Below are 22,593 nucleotides of genomic sequence, written 5' to 3'. Positions count from 1 at the left end.
TCTTTGTGTATCATTTAATTGGGGCAATTTATTCTTTTTTTTTTTTTTAAAGATTTTATTTATTTATTCGACAGAGATAGAGACAGCCAGCGAGAGAGGGAACACAAGCAGGGGGAGTGGGAGAGGAAGAAGCAGGCTCATAGTGGAGGAACCTGATGTGGGGCTCGATCCCATAACGCCGGGATCACGCCCTGAGCCGAAGGCAGACGCTCAACCACTGTGCCACCCAGGCGCCCCTGGGGCAATTTATTCTTGATAACGCACAATGGACTCAGTAGAAAAGGAATATGTGGCAATATCAATACTGCATTTGAGTCTCCCAGGGTTTTCTATACTTACTAAAATATTTTTAAAGAAAATATTGTTTTACTGTCTTTCAGAGTTTCATAAAAACCAGAACATGCTACAAGGAAATCATTCTCCCATTTTTTTACTTAAGGAAGGATATATTCAGGAATGAGAAAAGCACAAAGTGCAGCTGTTGGTGACCCACAGTTACTGTTAGCATTCTGTGTATTTCTTTTCACTCCTTTTAACTACTTTTTCTCTCTAAGCTAAGCTGTTTTCAAATCCATATTTGATAGCAATATGAGACAATCTTGCTGTAGGTTCTTTTGGTTTTTTATGAAATCTCCATATTTGTAGAGGAAAATGAAGCTCTTAATTAGATATATCATCAGCTTGAAAAATTTAATAGTTCTCATTGCCAACATTCTTAACCATGCCTTTCTGCCCCTCCTCATTACCTGAAGGCCCAAAGAGTCATACAAGTTCAAAACTAGGGTGCGGTCATAGCACTTACTTTATAAAAGATATCATCAAAATACTGTTTGGTCTATTTATTGTTTTTATAACACCATCTTCTCAGATACTTTTATTTTCACAAGTTGTGTTCCCCAGGAAGCAGAGATGAGAACCCAAAAGGTTTATGGGGGAGAATCTTGCGATCAACAGCTATGGGGACGAGAAGGCACACAATGGGGCAGAGGGAGAAGTTGGGCATCGATGCCTCAGCCCACCCTACAGGGGTTCTGAAGCCCGGATGATCCTTTAGGGCTGTCAAGAGGAGAACAGTCCTTTATATCTTCACATTGACCAGTCAACGAACAAATACAAGCTACCTGAGAAACACTATCATCTTGGGTGAAGCGGCTCTCTTCACCTGAGTTGGTTCTCATGTGGGGATGATATCTGAAAGCCGTCTAATAGCATTTCTAGCAATTAAAGGAAAAAGTCTTTCAGTCCTGAAGAGGAACGTGAGCAGCACATCACAGTGTATTTCAAAAACTATGTTAATTCCTTACTCTTAACATTCTCATCTTGACTGTTCCACATCTACGATTAAGTGGAAAAACATAAGCTATGGAAAAAAGAGGGACTTGGTTTACACAAAATACTTAAATCCTGAGCCTTGGTTCCTTTGTCTATAAAATGGTGGTATAATACACCTTTTGTAGGATTACTGTGATCGTTGAATAAAGTTCACAGTGGAGTTGCCATATAGGAGGCAACAACAGTCTATTTCCACAACAAATAGAAAATTTTTTTTTTTCCATTTTCGGAAAGGCATTTGTTTTACCAAAGCAATATTCTTTCCTTGTATCTTAAGGATTTTTCTAATACCTCATAATTCTAGAGTCCGATAGCCTAAAAACACTGTCTAGTTGTAGGGCACATTGATGGCCGCTTGCCCATCCATTCCCTATTTCCTAATAGTCATGGTTTTATTCAAGTACAATCCTAGATAAGGAATCCTGATTAAAGACAATATCAAATGGATTGTCAAAATATCCCCACTTTCTTCGAGAAACACTATCATATCTAAAACACTTTGATGAACACTGAATATTAAAACATTTTATGACACTGTATAAATTGATTGAATAGAAGTGAACACAAACACATACTCTTCAATTTTCAATACACCAACAATATATGCGACCCCAAAAGGACCCAGCCACAGGGAAGCCGACACCAAGGATGACAGAAGGAACTATCAACATAATGTTGGACCTTGATCCCATCATTGAGCTGTTGATTGTAAAGCGCCTGGAATCATGCTGGCAACTTGTAAAAATAATAAACTTCCCTGTTATTAAGCCAGTTTTTGTTCACTTTATTATTACTAAACAGCCAAAAGTTCTCTGAACAATAGTACATCTTATTAACCCACAGGAAAATCACATTTACTGACATTGTTTCTACTCTCATCTGCTTTATCCTTGAGAGCAAATACTATTTTATTGTTATGTTGCATATTGCTTTATATAGATTCCAAGTCTTTGGGTTACTTTGCACCAACTTCTTTTGCATGCTCATATGCTTGGGCCCTTAAAAAACTGTAACTTTTATATGCGTTTCTTTGTTCTGCATGTTTTGCTTGAATTATTCATTAATGGGCTGTTAAAGTTGCTTTTATCTTTTGGTAAGAATAGGCATTCTGAGAACGTTCTTCTAAGCCAGCAACTCACATAGCCTAACTGCTCATATGGGCTTGATAATAAATACTGTCTTCCCACAAGCCTAACATACCTTTCTCTGACAACAAAAGTGGATGTGTTTTCTTTTCTTTTTGAAAACCCCTAATCTTACAAGTTTATAAAGCTGCTGCTTGTTTGGTGAATGCCTCCAACCCTAACTCATTTAGAGGTAGAAATAACTGGACCAGGTCTGGTTATAAGCTTTAGCTACTACAAGTCTTCTTGGTGCTGTTATGACCCTGTCTTCTACAATCCTATAATTAAGAATTTTATAAAAGAGAAAATATTTCAAACACATTAAGTGATTGATATAATTCTTTTCAAGGGAAGAAGGCATTTGCTTTTAGGGCTGTCAGTTATGTGAGGGGAAAAATGAAAAGAAAAAGGCAAAGATTTAATGGGTCCCTCTAATAGTTTAACTATTTGAAAGTGCAGGATGTAAACGACTTCAGATTCCAGAAAGCTCATTTAAAGAAACTCACTATACTCTGAAAAATGCAATATGCAAAGCTGTTCAACATCAACAAATTTAAGAGCCCAAACTAAGAATAAAGCATAAAAAGATGCAAATATTTCTGTCAAAGTTTAATACTATATTTTGATTAGACTGAAGACGGTTCATAAGCTCTCAGTGAGTACACTTAACTTTAAGCTGATACATTTGAAACAAGAGAGGCGAGGTAAAGTACATGTTTTATTCTGCATAGTTAACGTACAAAACATCCCCACCTCCCTCAAGAAGCACTATCATATCTAACACACTTTGATGAACACTGAATATTAAAACATTTTATGACGCTATATAAACTGACTAGAAGCGAACACAAATACTCTTCAATTTTCCATATGCTAACAATATATCACATTGATAATAGGAAGAAAAATATTTGGATTTATTTTTAAATTCAAAATTCTTCTGGTTGTTCATCACGGAGGGGCCTTACAGGTGAAAAGGTAATCAAGTTACCACCGAAGGAAATGTGTCTGGCATGATCTTGATGTCTCCTCTCCACCTGAGCGAAAGTATTACTCCAGTTCAGGCCTGGCTAAAGAATAAATTCAGAGAAGTCACTAAATCAAGGGTTTCACCAAGTAAGCCTTCAACATTACAAGTTAATAGCAGGTTAATTAATCACATAAATAATATTTTAACATATAGCAATAAAACTATTAATGATTTTGCTACTTACCAGTGGATCTAATTTCAAATATATACTTTTTTTTTAATTGAAAAGGTATATTAGGTACATATACCTTGAAGGTGACTAGTAATATGTAAATGGACTTCAGCAGTATACGTAAGATGAATAAAATTAAGACCATATCTTCAGCCATTTACACAGATTCCACAAATCCTAATCCATGTAACTCACTTAACAGGCTTTTTACTAACGAGATCCTACTGGGATCCTTTTCTTTGTTCTCCCTCAAACCCTATTTCAGGTTCAAGTGATGCTACAAAAGCAAGTAATAATTTGGGTCTAAAATAGGTGGACCTATAAAAAATAAAATAAAAAGTCTAAGTTCTAATAATTTATGAAAGTGGAAAAGAATTCATAGGGAGACTAAATTATAAAGTACTAAGACTTGTCATACGATAATGTATAAGATATCTGAAACATTTTTAATCATAATATTAGTACAAAACATTATGATACATTAAATTCCAAATTTATTTGTAATATCCTATATTATCAGAACCAAGCATTCAGAGTTCATATCTGAGAACAGGATTAAATCAGGTTTATATCAATTGGCCTTATGCTGAAATCCCTGACTCTAAGATCAAGAAAGCACAGAGTACAGGTCACACTGACACACTTCACTCTGCTCCTGAGACACAGGGCAGCCCAGAAGCCTGAACATAAAAAGAAGGCATCTTTGAAAATAATGAAAGCCAACATATACAGATGTCCTTAAGGAATTAGTGGCTTAAGGAAGCCAAGCATTTGCCAGGGCTTATGAGGTTAACAAAAATTATTGCTTTTACCCTACATTTGTCTTAATGAATTTTTTATATTCTGAGATCAAAAATTAGCAAACCAAGGCCGTTTCCTAACCCATTTTAGCAACTGGCCCTGGAAAATTTCAAGGTAAGGCTATAGCCCGGGATTGTCAACCTGGCTACACATTAGGATCACCTGATAAAGGTCCTACTCCAGACTGCTGACATAAAAATATCTGGGGGTAAGGCTGAAAACCACTGCTGTGAACAGCAGGCAAGAGAACGCTATTTCATTCATGGCACTGTGCCAGCAGCCACCAACATGAATCAGACGGCTCGGCCTAAAGAGGAATTTACGGATAATAAGGGAAAGAGATCCCTAAAATTATAATGTGTTTTAGGAATGTAACGTATTCATATTATATTCCTAATAAGAGATGAAGCGTGTGCGTTGTGCACCTGTATCTATATATAAATTAATATGGGAGAGACGAAATCTTTTCCAGGAAGGCTTCACAGAAGGACTAAGGTTTGAACTAGATGTAGAGGCAAGAAGTCACCAAAAGTAAAGCTGGGGAGCCTCCAAATAAAATAGTAGGACATATATACAGTAATCTAAAAGAATCAAAATGAAAATAACCAGCTATGACTGAAGTAGGATAGACATTATCTACCCAACTGCATGTTTCTAAAGACAGAAACCTTGCCTTATTTTTTCTTAAATCACTTAGAGATGCCTAGTATAATCCAAGCCACAATTAGATATTTAAGTGTTCAACCAATATGTCATAACAAATTTGATACATAAATTATATAGGGAAATAAATCTTCAGAATTTAGTATTAAAACATGCTATATTTTAAAGTTTATAAACATGGCATTTTTTCCCATTTTGAGAAAACTGAGTAACAAATGGATTTCATAGTAAATGAAACAATAACATGTAAATTTTAAACCAACTTTTTACATAAGCTGAAAAGTAATACCATTTTATAAAACCAATCTAGAATATAAAGCAATTTTTCAAATTAAATTGGAAAACTTACCAAATCAAGATGGAATTCAGTAGTGAGACTTTTAATATCAAATACTGAAAAAACAAAACGAAACAAAAATCCAACTTTTAGCTTTTTTTTTTTAAAGATTTTATTTATTTATTTGACAGAGAGAGAGACAGGCAGCAAGAGAGGGAACACAGCAGGGGGAGTGGGAGAGGAAGAAGCAGGCTCCCAGCAGAGGAGCCTGATGTGGGGCTCGATCCCAGGACCCTGGGATCATGCCCTGAGCTGAAGGCAGACGCTTAATGACTGAGCCACCCAGGCGCCCCCCAACTTTTAGCTTTTTAACAAATATCCTCGCAGTCAAGTGTTGTTAGAAATGGACAAAAATGATGAAAACCTCCATATATGAAATGCTAAGACAAAAATATAGGTCATCTTATGCTATAGCATTTTTTTTTAAAGATTTTATTTATTTATTTAACAGAGAGATAGCCAGCGAGAGAGGGAACACAGCAGGGGAGTGGGAGAGGAAGAAGCAGGCTCCCAGCGGAGAAGCCCGATGTGGGACTCGATCCCGGAACGCCGGGAGTTTATAAAAATAAACAAATCTCAAGCTTGCAATATTAAAGGTACCACTGAGCAGCCAGGTTGGCAAACACGTGGAGACGTAGGGAGAGTGGTGCATTTGGAAGGCGTGGAAGCTCTGTACCCTTTCCCCATACCTTGCCCTATGCATCTCTTTCACGTGGTTATTCGTGAGCTACAATCTTTTATAATAAATAGGCAAGATACTAAGGTTGAAAGGGAAAAAAAAAAAAAAAGAGGTACCCAAAAGATGCTAGGTGAAGAACACAGCTGGACTACATTAGATGTCTGGCCAAGGTTACGTTTATTTTGCCCTAGGCCCCCGCCAGAACAGCATCACTGAGAAGCAGATGAAAATAGCAGGCGAAACTATCACACACTAAACTATGACAAAAGTACAAGAGCCATTTCCTATTGCAGAACAATCACAACAAAGTAGATAAGAAAAGGCATAATGAAAGAAAAATAGGGCATTTTAAAGAAAGGTTTGAGGATGTGTGTTGACAAGGAGGTAAACTGAAAAATTAACTTCGGGGAATTTCTCTGAGTCTTCACAAACAATGAAGAATCCAAATAGGTCTAAGGTAAAATGCTACTTATTTCCAACACGGATCAGCGGCCGTGGTTTTTACTAGGTATACGTCCAGAGGTGCGAGGAGCAGAGTGGGGTACTACGACACGTACTGATTCTCATAAGGTAGTTTTTGTGAATGCCCAAGTTTTCAACCTTTACTCTTAGAAACTGGTACCCCAAAGTATTCACAATAATCTATGTATTAGTCCAAGTTCCTTTAACAAAGCCTCATCTAAATACATTTAAAAGACCTCACCTGACTGAGAAATTTTAATTTTCTCTTCATTTTGACATAAGATGTCATTTTGTGATGGTATATTTTTTTCAGGGCTGCTCATCAAAACATCCTGGGCTGTAAATGAAGAATGCAGTTCCATGCCTTCTACATCTGGAATTTCTTCCTTTTTATTAGTATTATTATCATCTGCCACTTCACTAGCAAGTAGAGGCAAATTCATTCTTTCACTGGATAAACAATCCATCTCAAAGTTCATCTTGTTTGCATCCTGGAAGTAAAAAATTGGAAAAAAGAGAAAAAGTCCTATTGCTATTAAAAATAAAAACAGTAGAATGACATTCTGAACACAGGCGAAAGAACAGCTCACAGCCTGTACCATGCTGCTCAGTCCACCAGCAATCTTTTGAACCTCTCCGAATTCTCCGATCTTTTTTTTTTTTTTTTAAAGATTTTATTTATTTATTTGACAGAGACAGCCAGCGAGAGAGGGAACACAAGCAGGGGGAGTGGGAGAGGAAGAAGCAGTCTCCCAGCGGAGGAGCCTGATGTGGGGCTCGATCCCAGATCGCCGGGATCACGCCCTGAGCCGAAGGCAGACGCTTAACGACTGAGCCACCCAGGCGCCCCTCCTATCTTGCTTCTTGAACAATTAGTTCAAGGAATATTACAGCAATGGTATGATTGAAGGAAAGCTTCTCAGCAACTGTCTGTGGTATTCCAGTTCAGTGACTGGCAAACATTCTTTTGTGAAGGGCTAGATGCTAATATTTTGGGCTTTGTGAACTGCAGAATCTCTGCCGCAACTACTCAGCTCTGCCACTGTATTGCAAAAGCGGCCAAATACAATACAGGAGTATGGCTGTGTTATAATAAAACTTTATTTTAAAAAATAATCTTGATGTGAGTTAAAGAACACAAAATGGGACTATGGTTTCAAACAAGACAAAGGCCTTTAAGACAAGAAGTATCATTTTAATGACTGGTTTAGACTTCCAATGGAAATTCTGGGAGTTGTTTATGGAGTTACTATATATAACGACATAAATTGCTATCTACTATACTGGAGTAGGACTTACATAATTTACATCAATTAAATCTTGTAATCCAGGACACTGAGCATCTTCTATGCTGTTCCTAAAAGAGAAAAAAGTAGATAATCAGAAAATTAAACACACTGCTATCCTTTTACTTGTATTTTGATATTCTTCTTCACGGGTCAAAGATGGGACCTGGTCCAAAGAGGTTAGTTTTGGACCACAGCTATAGCAGGATGGCCATGCCAACTGGGTACACTCTCCCCCAGAAAGCTCGCAGCCTGTTACCATGCTGCTCAGTCCACCAGCAATCTTTTGAACCTTGCCAAATCCAGAGCTACACACATACTAGGGAAAGGTTAGAATAAAGCCGCCTCCTGGGGGTCAAAGCAACAACTCAGTTATTGTATAGCTGATGTTGGCTACGTTTACTTGTTACGTATAGCTTAATATATTCCAATCTCGAAGTTCGTAACTAGTATTTCATTAGAAATATGTATCAACCTCTTGCAAGTCATTTAAAAAAAAAATTTTCCTATTTCTCTAGTTTTCAACTCCACTTCGCCTTCACTGCACAAAGTTGTTTATGTGTAAGATGTTCTTTCAGGACTATTTTTGGGAATTAAGTAAAAAAATTTTTAAAGAATACTTGTAATATCTTTTAAATACAATTATGCATCTTCTTAGCACAAGATAATAAACTAGAAGATATAAATAAAGTAAAGCAACTTGCACTTAAGAAAGGACAATAAATTGATATTTTATAATCCACAGATTCCTAGGACATCTAAAATATTTAGTCCCCACAAAGGCTAAACATATCTTGGTTTGTACTAAAAATTCAAAATTTTAAAATTTGTTCCATGAAATATTTAAGAGCAGAAACTTTCATTTGTTTCCTCTATTCCAGTTCACAAGGTTTTCTTTTTTTTGACAACCTTCTTTGCTATAATGACTGAGTATTCAATGCAATCCCATCTCCAGATTAATAATAAAAGGAATAGTCCTCTCTTGGCTCCAGACTACAATTTTATTTTCTACTTACCTTTAAGTATCTTTTTCCTATCAGGTTTCTGGTACATTTATGTTTCATGAACAAGGACTATATAATTTTGATGCATTTGTACAGAGGCCATACTCTGCAGCAGAAAGAATAGAGGCAGCATCCAGTTTTGCCAATTATAAGCTGAATTTGGGTAAGCTACTAACTTTTCAAGTCTTCTCACTAGAAAAATGGGGATCTAGTACGTCACAGGGTTGTTTTGAAGATGAAATGTGATAATACATGTTAATAACCTAGAACCATGTCTAGCGCATAATTCTTCAGTGCACATTAGCGCTCCCTTTACGCAAGATAGCAATCACAAGGCACTTTTTCGATAGAGGCTGGTACAAAAGTGCCCTACCTCTCAAGGACCCTGTAGGGAGGTATTGGCACTGCTGTTCCGTGAATGATGAAACTGAAGCTAAGTGAGTTAAAGTTGTTCCAAAGTTTCAAGGCTGGTATGCCATGGAACTGGTTTTGAGCTCAGACCTGCCAAGCACCAAAGTTGCATTGTGTTTAGCACCAAACAACACTGTATTGCTTCTTTTCTTCTTAGTTCTGCAGAATTTACGTTGTACACCTAAATATAACTAATTATCTATCTGAAATTGTAAGCCTTACTTCCCTCATTTAGAAAATAGAAGTCTTTCTTACACGTTACAGGGTCATTGTGAAATCTAATTAAAAATAGAGGTCTCGCATATTTTACTGGGCTAATCTCAAATGGTATTTAATGTCAGCATCTGTTATATTTCTTTTCTAAAGACTTATTTTTAGAGAGAGAGAGAGAGAGCACATGCTCATATGTGCCCATGTATGAGTGGGGGGAGGGGCAGAGGGAGAGAATCCTTAAGCCGAGTCCCTGCTGAGCACAGAACCTGAAGCAGGGCTCGAGCCCACCACCCATGGAGTCATGACATGAGCCTAAACCAAGAGCTGGACACTTAGCAGACTGAGCCACGGAGGCACCCCAGCATCTGTTACACACTTAATAATAACACATGAAAGAAATACCTGTTTTTAGGAATAGTCGAAAGCAAATTCTTATCAACATGCTCACTTTTGGTACTTTGAGGACGAGGATTCTGTGGTGACACAGTTTGTTGTAGATGGTCCATCTCAGCCCTGCTCTCAGACACAGCTTTGCTGACAGACTTAGGTGTCCTAAGTCTTTGAGAAAGACGTTCAGAAGAGATAGAAAGTCCTAGAAGATGAGAGAAATCATTTCAATATCAAAAAGTTCTTTCATTCACTTTTCATTATATCCAGGAAGACAGTGCAAGTTCTTCCTATTACCTGACCAACTAGCCTCTTCCGTAGTATGTTTTTTAAAGACAAATGCCTGGGACTTTCAGTTAAAGATAGTATTGAACACACACATTAGATTCTGTTTCCTCCTGACATCCCACTACTATAAGCAGTAACAGAGATCATCTTAAAAGGCAGAGTGTTACAAAGACAAAGGATGACCCCTGCCTTTTTTTACTCAGCAGCTTTTTATTTTTTTAAAAGATTTTATTTATTTATTCATTTATTTATTTATTTATTTATTTATTTATTTATTTATTTGAGAGAGAGCATGTGTGCACTAGCCGGGGGCGGTGGCAGAGGAAGAAGCAGACTCCTCCCTGAGCAGGGAGCCTGATGTGAGGCTCAATCCCAGGACCCCGAGATCATGACCTGAGCCGAAGGCAGATGCTTAACTGACTGAGCCACCCGGGGACTCCTACTCAGCTTTTTAAATTTGAAATACAATTTCAAGGACAAAGGGAACTAAAAAAAGAGACAACAATAACCAGAAAATTTTGGAAGTTGTAATGTAGATGAGTGAGTGGGATATTATTTAGTAGACCCAAGAAAATAAATTCTAAGCTACCAGTCACCAATCAGGAAAGAGAATTAACCCAATTTATACCACAGCATCCCTCAGAAGAATTGGTGGCCTCAAGTATGTCTGGAAGCAGAGATGAAAAGGGAGCTAAAAACAGGAAGATCGGTTCAAAGTCAGTTTAAACAACGAATGGAGCCCTTTCCTCATTTTGCACAGGTAGGCAATTGTCAACATGTTCCCTCCCCCACCCAAACCAGAAAACTAGAGAGTCTTATTTCCTGGAAGAGGTGAAGGAAAAGGTCTCTGGCTTAGGGGATACCAGGCAAGGTTAAGAGATTGGTACTATATGGAAAAAAGGGGACCACAAACACACTGTTGAGATGCTCAATTTTTTCCCTCCCACCTGGCTCCTGAAAGGCTGACAGCCAGAATTACACCCTCTAGGCAGCAGACTGGAAGAATCCTTTCTGGGGAATCCTACCAGCCCATGAGAAAAGAACTAAATAGAGTGATGTGTACGTTCCTAGCACTATGGCACGGCTAAATCACCCCACACTAAAGCCCCCATTACCCATGTGCTGCCGGGCAGAGACCTGCTCTTAACCACAAGCAGGGAGTGAATGATCACCAGACAGCCAAGGGAAGCCTCCAATACAAGAGATGAAAATCAAAAGCAAACAAATGAAAATTTCTTGGAACAAATATTGACTGTACAAGGGAAAGAAAACATAAAAGCTATCATTAACATCCTCAGAAAGGTAAGACAGTGCAGTTACCAAACAAGTACAGAATGTTATAAAATGGAACATTCCAAGAATGAGAAAGAGCTCTTGGGAATTTAAACCATGAGAGCGAAACCAAAAACCAAAAAACAACAACTATAAGAGCCAACATGAAAGTTGAGGAAATAAGGAAGTAAAAAACAAGTACAGGAAAAATTATAAAAATAGTTCATTTACCAAGAAAAAAAAAAAGATTTTTTTTTTTTTTAAAGATTTTATTTATTTATTTGACAGAGATAGAGACAGCCAGTGAGAGAGGGAACACAAGCAGGGGGAGTGGGAGAGGAAGAAGCAGGCTCATAGTGGAGGAGCCTGATGTGGGGCTCGATCCCATAACACTGGGATCACGCCCTGAGCCGAAGGCAGACGCCCAACGACTGAGCCACCCAGGCGCCCCAAAAAAGATGTTTCTAAAAAGAAAGATCAGAGAGGACTAAAGGAGAGTAAATCCAAGGAACAATTCACACACACACAAAAGCTACACAATTCGAGAAAAAAGTCTACACAGTCAAACAACTCAGGACTCCAAGAGTCCTTTAAGAACTAAAAGTGGTTGGGACGCCTGGGTGGCTCAGTCGGTTAAGCGTCTGCCTTCCACTCAGTTCATGATCCCAGGGTCTGGGGTGAGCCCTGCATTGGGCTCTCTGCTCAGCATGGAGCCTGCTTCTCCCTCTGCCTGCCCCTCCCTCCTGCTTGTGTACGCGCTCTCTCTCTCCCTGACAAATAAATAAATAAAATCTTAAGAAAAAAAAAAAAAGAACTAAAAGTGGTTGCCTCTAGGGAGTGACAAATGGGGTGAGAGGGGTTTCTTGGGGGACTTCTGCTCTGTAAGAAGCCTCATACAAACCATGTGCTCTGCAACTAAAACTCAGTCTTAACAAAATAGATTTGGGCCATAAACCTTAATCTCCCCAGTTGTAAATGCCAAGTTGGGTACAAGAAAGACTAGACGGTGACGAGTTCCTTGGGAAGTTAGCGGCTAGTATCTGTGTTATTAGGAGGAGGCAATTTCTGGATTCCTAGGAAATGTAGCTGCTTAGAATAAAAGACACAAATCAGACCACACCAGATATAATAGCTAAATTGACAAGAAGGTTATAACATACTTGAGGTGATAAATTTACATTTTATTTTTTATTTATTTATTTTTTAAAGATTTTATTTATTCGACAGACAGCCAGCGAGAGGGAACACAAGCAGGGGGAGTGGGAGAGGAAGAAGCAGGCTCCTAGCGGAAGAGCCTGATGTGGGGCTCGATCCCAGAATGCCGGGATCACGCCCTGAGCCGAGGGCAGACGCTTAACGACTGCGCCACCCAGGCGCCCCAAATTTACGTTTTAATGTAAATATTAGATAGCAGCTCAAGATTATGTTCAGAAAATTTCCCCCTGGACACAGTTAAGTAATAGAGAAAAAATATCCCTTCAGCCGATTGGTACCGAACAGGACTTGGCCCCTTTCTCCTTGAAAACAAACATATAGCACTTAAAGCACTGATAGAAGTGTCCGAGATTTACGGAAGAGATTACTTTAGCTATGACCTCTCATCACATGGCTTATAAATAATTTCCATCTAGATATATAAATTCAACCTAATAAACATAGCTTATGAAAAATAGCTATTGAAAAATCATACGAAAGAAAAATCATAAGAAGACCAGAGTTAGAAATCAGTTAGAAAATCATAAGAAGTGGGGCGCCTGGGTAGCGCAGTCGTTAAGCGTCTGCCTTTGGCTCAGGGCGTGATCCCGGCGTTCTGGGATCGAGCCCCACATCGCGCTCCTCCGCTATGAGCCTGCTTCTCCCTCTCCCACTCCCCCCGCTTGTGTTCCCTCTCTCCTGGCTGTCTCTCTGTCACATAACTAAATAAAATCTTTAAAAAAAAAAAAAAAAAAAGAAAATCATAAGAAGAATGGTTCCCTGAAGTATTAAAAGCTGGTTTCACTGGAATATTTTTAAATTAGGAAATCAGGACATTTACTGTGTCTCGTAAAATCCGAGAAGTTTTAAATACAAATGAAAATTAAACCAAACGCCACTTTCCGTAAGCTTCATTTTAAAGCACAACAAAAGAAAGATGAGGCTTTGGTGCCTGAGATGCTTTGCATCTTAAATTCTAATCCAACTCACGAACCAGAAGAAAATCACCTAACTTCTCATGCTTCCATCATGCCCCTTACCTCCTGGGGTCCTGTGACCTACCTCACAGGATTGTGCGATTAAGGGGTAATAACAGATGTGAAACCACTTAGAAAACATAAAAGCCATTTTAGAGGATACAGCACACTTAAAGTAATCTAGTCATACAATCCAAACCTGCCTTGCATGTGTGAGTGAGCATGCCGTCTATTTCCCAGACTCAGAGTTCGTAGGCCTTCCTACGAAAACTATTTTTGACCTCTTAGACAAACTCCCTTCCAACCCAAATATTTCTCTCGAGGAGTCTTAGCAGAAAAACTAACCTGAGAAGGATTTAACAGGACTTTCGATTCTGAAGAATCCAGCATCAAACACTATTTTATCAACTTCCTTTGGCATTACAGATGCCGCTGCCTCGGCAGTTTCTTCCTGCTTCATCCTCTCCCTCATGGCATTTTTTATGGCAGCCAGGCGATTTCTAGCTGCAATTCTTCCACCATCATCCTGTTTGGGTTTACTTGCTACCCCTGAGACAACTTTCTTCTGCAAAGAGAAATTATGAAATGTATTAAACCTTCTCTTTATCATCTTATAAGAAAAATAATTAAAACATACATAAAATATATAACACATTCATCATATACTAATCAGGTTCCTCGTATGTACTTAAAAACACTGGGGGCCAAAGGTAAAGGACAAAGCGCCTGCCCTCGAGGCATTCACAGCTTAAGGAAGGGCTAGATATAGACACTAAGAATAATAAATGTCATGATACAGACAAAATCAGACGGCTATAAGACAACACAAGGCTATCGCCTAAATCAGTCCTCAGAGTCATCGAGAAAGGCCGACAGGAAGTAGCCCCGGAGCTGGAATCACAGTTAGCCAGGCTACGAGATGGAGTGAGGAAAGGACTGGGTGCAGAGAACAGTATGTTTGCAAAGCCGGAAGTGAAAGAAAGCGCAGAGGAACTGGGAGGAGGTAACCAACACTTAGATTATAACATCCCTTGCAGTAACCATTTTAAGAAGCTACATTTATATAGAGAACAAAGGCATAGAGCTTATCGATGATTTTTAATTAGGAGATTAACATCACTGGCTTTGTGATTCAGAAAGGTCATTCTGTCTACAGCCCAGAGAAGGGACTGGAGGGTTACGAGCCAGTTAGGAAGGAGACTACTGCACTGATACTGGGAAAGATGACAGTAGTTAGATTAAGGAGGAAAAATGGAAAAACATGAATGGCTTCAAGAGATATTTAAGGGGGTGAATTGAGAGGACTAGCAATCTACTGGATGTGTGTGGGGTGGAGATGGAAACAGGGAAAGGAGTAAAGAAGATAGCCAGGTTTCCACCTTGTTCCACCAGTAGGACACCTACTGAGATGCCAATACCATCCTCTGAGATGCAGAAACAGTGACATGTGTTCAGATGACTTCAGTTTGGGGCATACGGATTTTAAAATACATGGAGTCAGGATATATAGAGCTAAAGCTTAGCAGTAAGCATGGTTTGAAATATAGATTCGGGATTCATCACAGGATGGGTAACACTGTACAGGGAGAATGTGGAAGGAAAAAATAGAGTTGAGGTAGGAATGTGAATATCACAAACATAGAAGGGATAAATGGAAAAAAAATTGCAAACATGACTGAAGGATGGGCACAGAGGCTGGAGGAAAATCAGAATATAATTTCAAGGAAAGAATCAACAATATTAAATCCTGCAGAGGGACTGGATTTTATCAGTAAGTATCTAATAATTAAGCAACTAGAGAATCAATACCCTTGGTGATAACCATTCTAATGCAGAGAGAGGGGTGAAGCTGAATTGCAGTGAGTTGGAGAGATAAGTGAGAACCAAAATAGTAGCAACAGAGTATAGACAACTTTTTCCGGAAGCTTGTCTGTGATTGGGAGCTGGGAACATCACATGTTGTTTTTGTCTTTAATGGAAACAAAGATAAGAACCTTGACACGTCTAGAAACTGATGGAAAAGAGAGGGGAAGAGAGAAAACAAGGCTAACGATGGAATGAGAGATCAATGAATAAGAGGTGAGAGGGAAGGGTGTCAAAGTATAATAGTTTTAGTTTCTTTGTTCCAAGATCTTAACAGTAGCCTGTAGAATAAAGTCAGAGGAGAGAGAGACACCTGGTGATATGGGATGGAATTACAAAGCTCTGAGAGAATGCCATACTGACATAGCCATTATCTGCAGCACTAATGATATTAATGTTTCCAGGACCAGGTACTCAATAAGAAATACCCACAGCGGCTTCAAAATGTTCCCGCATTCTTCACTGCTTAATAGATCTGAAATCCATTCATTTAATTTAGTCACGTGTCATGAGACTTCATTAGTAAAATGACACTGTAATAGGTTCTTTTAATACTCTACCATCTTAAACTCCTACCATAGGATTTAAAACAGAGATTTTATTTGGATTACATAATAATAAAGTGCTAATGTAGAAATCTGATTCTACAACCAAAGGTATTCTTCTAAAATATAAAGAAAAACTGGCGACACTGTAAGGTGGTTTGAGAAGCATCCACCTGACCAAAAACTTTTGAGTTCAAAACATTACTAGAAACAAAGAAACAAGAATGGAATCTATCAATCATGTTAACAACGCAAATTTTACAGAGGAAATAAGAAAATTTACACGATAAAGCATAGGGAAGAAGAGAGATGTTCTGAAGAGCCATTGTTCCTCTCTGTTTAAGAATTCTTTCATTTTGAAATAAATCACTCAAAAGAGAATATAAAACAAAGAGGTGGCCTAGTGTACTGATTAAGAACAGATTCTGGAATGAGAAAGTCTGGCCTTGAAACTCAGCTCCACCTTTGGCGAGTGATTTCTGGACATCAGGTTCCTCAACTGTAAAATGGGGAGAACGAACCCACCTCACAGGATTGTTGTGATGATTAAATGAGCTTATACGAGTAAAATACACGGAACAACACTTGGCACAGACTACGCATAATATTATTATGTAGTAGCACTATTATCAGAACAGAGATGTACAGTTTGAAGTATAACACGAACGTGCAAAGTCCCCGTTTAGTGACTCAGAAGCCCTCTAGATGTCCCAATTCAATTATAGCCCCTCCCTCCCTCCTTACTACCCTCAGAAAGAACACTGAATTTAGTAGTGTTGACCACTTCCTTATTCTTTCTTCAGAGGCGATCAGGACACTGTAAGTAATATATGGAACTTTATTTGTAAAAAGATGAAAAATCTGAAACTAAATATTTTTAAAGCTTAAAAATAAAAACCACATACTTACCCGACATAAAACCACAAACTTACCCGAAAGACTTTTTTGTTTGTATTATTGTTGTTCTGCCACCCAGATTCCTCAAGTTTGGTCAAATTGTTGAATTTTTGGTTTACATCTTCTATCTGTTAAAAAAATCAAGCATAAGTTTGTCAGATTAAAGATAACCATATTAAAATTAAAAACTAATGAACAGAAGCTTCAAAAAAAATTGAGAGTGGTGACTTGGACTGGTGGCATATAAATTAGACTAAGTCATTCTCAATTTATATTCAAATCAAGAATTCTCTTTTTTTAAAGGATTTTATTTATTTATTTGACACAGAGACAGAGAAAGAAGGCAGAGGGAGAAGCAGGCTCCCCGCTGAGCGAGGAGCCGGATGCGGGACTCGATCCCAGGACCCTGAGATCATGTCCTGAGCTGAAGGCAGTCATTTAACTGTCTGAGCCACCCAGGCATCCCCCCCAAAAAAGAATTCTTACGGTAAAAATTGCTCACTGTTATTTTTGGTTTTACAAGCTTCCAAAATCTACATAAAGAGGGTCAAATATAAAGAACCGTCCGAATTTATTTTTGACCATTAAATGTAGGACATACTCTAGATGTTTTTGTTTCCTTAATTATACAATGTGAACACAGAGCACAATGTCTTTTTTTTTTTTTTTTTTAACACAATGTCTTTTGCAAATACTTTCAGTCTGTGGCTTGCCTTCTCATTCTCTTGACACAATGTCACTTTAAAAGATTCAAGTAATAGATCCACTAGCAGGATGAGAAGTATGATCCTTATCCTTCTGGTGTGATCCTCATCTCTACTAGTTATCTAAAGTGGTGCCCTCTGTGCGCCACTTTAGGGAAGATCAAAACAAGCCTTCCCACATTCTGGTCAGGGCTGACATTAACCTCCACTGGGCCTAGAACACACAGCCCCGAGAGAGAGGTCACTGTGCAGGCATAAACAAGACGGAGGGCCAAAGATGGAGTCAGTGACGTCAGTGTATGGTCCTCATCCATCTGGTATTTCCAATCTCCTCCACAGAAGTAACCACGGTCAATAGTTTAGCAAACATGCTTCGTATCCCCCTACTATGCATTTATACACATATGTACTTTCAATTTCTCTCCTGAAAAAATGTAAATTCCAAAAAAGACTCAAGATTACTCTTATGACCAACTGATGTTCAACAAATGTGTCAATGCAATTCAGTGGTGCTGGGAAAACTGTATATCCACAAGAAAAAAGATGAATTTATACTCTTATCTATACCATACACAAAAATGAACTCCAAATGAATTGGATACCTGACTGTAGAACTAAAACTACAATACTTTTAGAAAAAAAAATAGGAAAATCTTTGTGAGCTGACATTAGACAGAAAGAGTTCTTAGACATGATGCCAAAAATCACAATACAGAAGAAAAAAATTGATAAATTGAACACCATCAAAATTAAAAACATTTACACTTCAAAAGACAGCATTAAAAAAATTAAGACAAGCCACAGACTGGGAAAAAATATTTGCAAATAATATTTCTGATAAAAGACTTGTATCCAGAATAAAGAACACTTACAACTCAATAAAAAAAAGACAAACCCAATTTAAAAATGGCCAAAAGATTTAAGTAGAAATTTCACCAAAGAAGACATACAAATGGCTAATAAACACATGAAAGATCATTAACATTATTACTCATTAAAGAAACGCAAATCAAAACTACAACAAATACTTTGTACCTAAATGGTTCTACGAGACAGACAATAACAAATACTGGTGAGGATGTGGAGTCCTAGGAAAACTCATGCTTGTTGATGGGAAAGTAAAATGTTAGAACCACTTTGGAAAATAGCTTGGCAGTTTCTTGAAAAGTTAAATGTAAATTTACTATATGTTCCAGCAATATCTAGATATTTACCCCAAGAGAAATGAAAACAAATGTCTACCCCCTAAGATTTGTACGTGAATATTCATAGCAGATTATTCATCATCATCTAAGTGTTCCTCAACTGGTGACTAGAGTGATGTATTTAGACAATGAAACATTACTCAGCAACAAAGAGCAACAAAGTAGAGATACACACTGCAACATGGAGGAACCTCGAAAACATCATGCTAAGTGAAAGAAGCTACATACGAAAGACTCTATATTGTATTATTCTATTTAATATGAAACATCCAGAAAAGGCAAATCCACAAAGAGTCCGTTGCTTGGGGCTGGGAATGGGAATGGGGATTGACTTGCACATAGGCAAGAAGATCTTTTTAGGCGGAAAACACTGTACATTTGGATTGTGGCACTGGTTGCGCACAACTCTGCCAATTTACTGAAAATCACTGAATTGTGCATTTGGAACTGGTAAGTTTTATGGTATTAGATTAAACCTCAAAACAGCTCTTGAAAAAAAAAAAAAAAAAAAAAGAGGTCCCGGGAGCCAACTGGAAGAGGCTCCCAACAGCCAAAGTTGGGAAATGATGATCGATAGATGATAAATGTCAACAATACAAACACATCAAAAACCTTCAAATCTACCTATTAATAACACTAGAAAACTCAAAATTAATTGGTCACTATTGAAGGACGGTAGTGAATCAACTCATTATTATGAAAACTGGTAAATACATAAAAACTGGTCATACAGCAACACGTCATCATGACCTACACACGATTTATATCTGGGCTCTACAGCAAGGGACATTATGTTTCCTTCACTTTTTCTCTACTGAATCATTGGTTTTGCTTATTTGCTTAGTTTTTATGTATCTATCATCAATTCACTTCTAAAGTCTGTATAAACCGCCTAACACAATTTAAAAAGCAAACAAATCAGTATTATTTGGTTCAGCTTCACAGAGAGCAATCTCACAGAGCCCTGTCGCCCTCCTGCTCGAACCTCAACTACTGCTTCCTAACTGCACACCTCAACTCACCTCAGCCCCCATCTGGGGATCAGTCCCACCTCCTCCCGCTTCTTGGTTTAGTCCCTCACTCATTTTTGTGAGATACATTCTCATTTGGTTTCCTAAGAAAGGGAACATGGAGGTAAAATTTGAGACTTTGGGTGTCTAAAAACTGCCTTTCACCCTCTCATGTGATTGGCTGGATACAAAACTCCAGGTTGGAAGTTATTTCCCCTCAGAAGTTTGACGGCATTTTTCGCTCAGCTTTCAGTGTTTCAGTGCTGCTGTTGAGAAATCCAAGGCTATTTTGATTCTTGACCCTTTGTATAAAATTTGTTTTTTTCTCCCTGGCAGCCTCTAGATTTTTCTCTTCATCCCCGAAGTTGTACAATCACATTTAATAATGTGCACTGGTGTGGGTCTACTCTGATTCACGGTGCTAGGCACTCAATAGGCTCCTTCAATCTGGAATTCAGGTCCTCCAGTTCTGGGGAAAATTTTAAACTATTTCATTGATCATTTCCTTTCTGCTATTTTTTCTATTCTCTTTTTCTGGAATTCCTATTATTGGGATATTATACTTTCCAGACTGGTCCACTTAATCTTCTTATCTATTTCTTATCTTATTCAGTCTCTCCTATTTTACATCTCTCCCATTTTATGGGAGATCTTAACTTCATATTCCATCTTTCTATTGAACCTTACATTTCGGCTCTCATAGCTTTTAACTTCAAAGAGTAATTTTTGTTGTTCTTGGAATGTTCTTTTTTTAATACCTGTTCTTACTTGACAGATGAAATGTCTGGTCTCTTTGAGAATATTAACACTTGCATTTAAAAGTTCTTTTCTCCTTTATTATCTTCATTTCCTCCATCCAAAAAGCTTTCTTCCTGGGGTGCTTTGACTTCTTTTATTTCCCCTCCAGGTTTGAGGCTTTCCTCAAATGTCTAATGATTATTGGCTACCAGTTCCTGGAATACTATTTTATATGTTCATTTCTTTAAGATTTTATTTACTTGACAGAGAGAGACACAGCAAGAGGGAACAAAAGCAGGGGGAGTGGGAGAGGGAGAAGCAGGCTTCCCACTGAGCAGGGAGCCTGATGTGGGGCTCGATCCCAAAACCCTGGGATCACACCCTGAGCCGAAGGCAGATGCTTAACGACTGAGCCACCCAGGTGCCCCATATGTTCATTTCTAAAATAAGGTAAAAAACCTAGGAAGTGTCATCTCCTCGCATACCTCTCCTGATCTTCCTAGTGATTCCCTCTATCATAGCACTTTGTACATCAGAGTGAAATTGTATGTTGTGTCTGACTCTAATAAGCTACAAACTTCTCTGCAACAGAGAATGAGCCTTGTTTTTCAACTCCTGGTACAATGCCTGCCACACAGTAAGAACTCAATAATTGCTAGATGATCTGAACTAGTAAACACTAACTTTGCTCATTTTTCTCAAATGTAGAGTCATTATAGTGTATGTTATAGCTGAATATAATCTCAATTTCCAAACCATATAAAAATCATCCTGACAACATGGGGAAGAAATGGACATTAGTTATAAAATTTAGACAGTGCTGGGGCACCTGGATGGCTCAGTCAGTTAAGCGTCCATTTCTCGGTTTTGGCTCAGGTTATGATCTCAGGGTTGTGAAACTGAGCCCCATGATAGGCTCTATGCTCAGCAGGTAGTCTGCTTGAGATTCTCTCTCCTTCTACCCCTCCTGCCGCTCTCTCTCTCTAAAATAAATAAATAAATCTTTAAAATTTAGACAGTGCTTTATAGTTTATAAAGATATCGTCTAATATCTCATTTAATATTACAGGTACCTAAAAGGCCGTTCCCATTACCCCCATTTTATTTTGCTAACCTCATTTTCAAAAAGACCGACTCAGAGTTAACACCCTGGAAATGCTTGACCACATACCTGAAAACTGACCATATCCCAAAATCCATCCAGATCTGTGCAGGTCGTCTCCTTTTCACCTCGTTTATATTCACAATTGTCCACCAGCCCTTCAAACTGCTTGAACCTTTCTTTCATAAGGAGTCTTGTTTGCCCAACTGCTGTGCGAATAAGATCTTTAGCTAAAGGAAATATGAGGTTTTTAAAAGTTAAAGGACAAAACTGGACCTTTATTGCCAGCCCACCAGCTGATAAGAAGACCTCACCGTAAATACCTTACAGCTTATGGAATCAAATTCTTACCTTAATGCAAAACAAAAAATATCACTACGTAACTTTGTTTTACAAATACTGAGCATTCACTATCTGCTTCAATTCCTGCTAAAAATTAGCAATATTCATTCTCATACATAATGCTGCACCATCAACAGCACTATACCTCTCCTTGTGTTTAATAAGAATTCAACCACGAACAACTCATCACACATCAGTATCTATGCAAGACTTCATACTGACAGAACACAGATGATTTTTTTCCAAACAACTTCCCCGAATAAGTAAGATTAAGGAAATTTTCTGAAAATCTGTTCCATACTGATTTAGGTAATTTTCATTCAGAAAAATATTTTTGTTTCAATAGACAATACCAGTTACAGATGTCACTCATAGTTATATCAATCTAATAATAGGCAAATTGTCTAATTATCAGGAATAACAATCAATATTCTAATTATTTACATCTTTTAAGTAGAGATATTAGCAAACATGTTGAGATACGAAAAATTCTTGCTGCTTTGAATAAGAATGTAACCATTAAGTTGGACAACCCTAGATCTTTATGTTTGGGAT

The 22,593-nt window shown here is 38.1% G+C and overlaps 1 protein-coding gene across 3 annotated transcripts in view; it reads right to left on the bottom strand.

Annotated features, from left to right (window-relative positions):
* Nucleotides 1-3,161: 3,161 nt before the first annotated feature.
* DLGAP5 (DLG associated protein 5) overlaps nt 3,162-22,593 on the bottom strand; it is a 37,182-nt gene continuing 17,750 nt past the window's right edge. For 2 of the 3 annotated variants that reach the window (XM_045810526.2, XM_045810528.2), the window contains 8 exons: nt 21,766-21,926; nt 16,973-17,065; nt 13,978-14,197; nt 9,917-10,106; nt 7,900-7,957; nt 6,842-7,091; nt 5,472-5,515; nt 3,162-3,526 (listed from right to left, as the gene is read on the bottom strand). In XM_045810526.2, the coding sequence (XP_045666482.2) occupies nt 3,386-3,526; nt 5,472-5,515; nt 6,842-7,091; nt 7,900-7,957; nt 9,917-10,106; nt 13,978-14,197; nt 16,973-17,065; nt 21,766-21,926 (1,157 nt within the window). In that variant the 3' untranslated portion in view covers nt 3,162-3,385. The remainder of the gene's footprint in view (nt 3,527-5,471; nt 5,516-6,841; nt 7,092-7,899; nt 7,958-9,916; nt 10,107-13,977; nt 14,198-16,972; nt 17,066-21,765; nt 21,927-22,593) is intronic. The other variant, XM_045810527.2, reaches the window with a different exon arrangement.

Source organism: Ursus americanus, chromosome 26 (genome assembly GCF_024610735.1).
Source record: "Ursus americanus isolate L20-20 chromosome 26, mUrsAme1.1.p, whole genome shotgun sequence".
Lineage (NCBI taxonomy): Eukaryota > Metazoa > Chordata > Mammalia > Carnivora > Ursidae > Ursus > Ursus americanus.
Note: the sequence above shows the minus strand (reverse complement) of the source record. Positions and strands in the feature narration are given on the sequence as shown.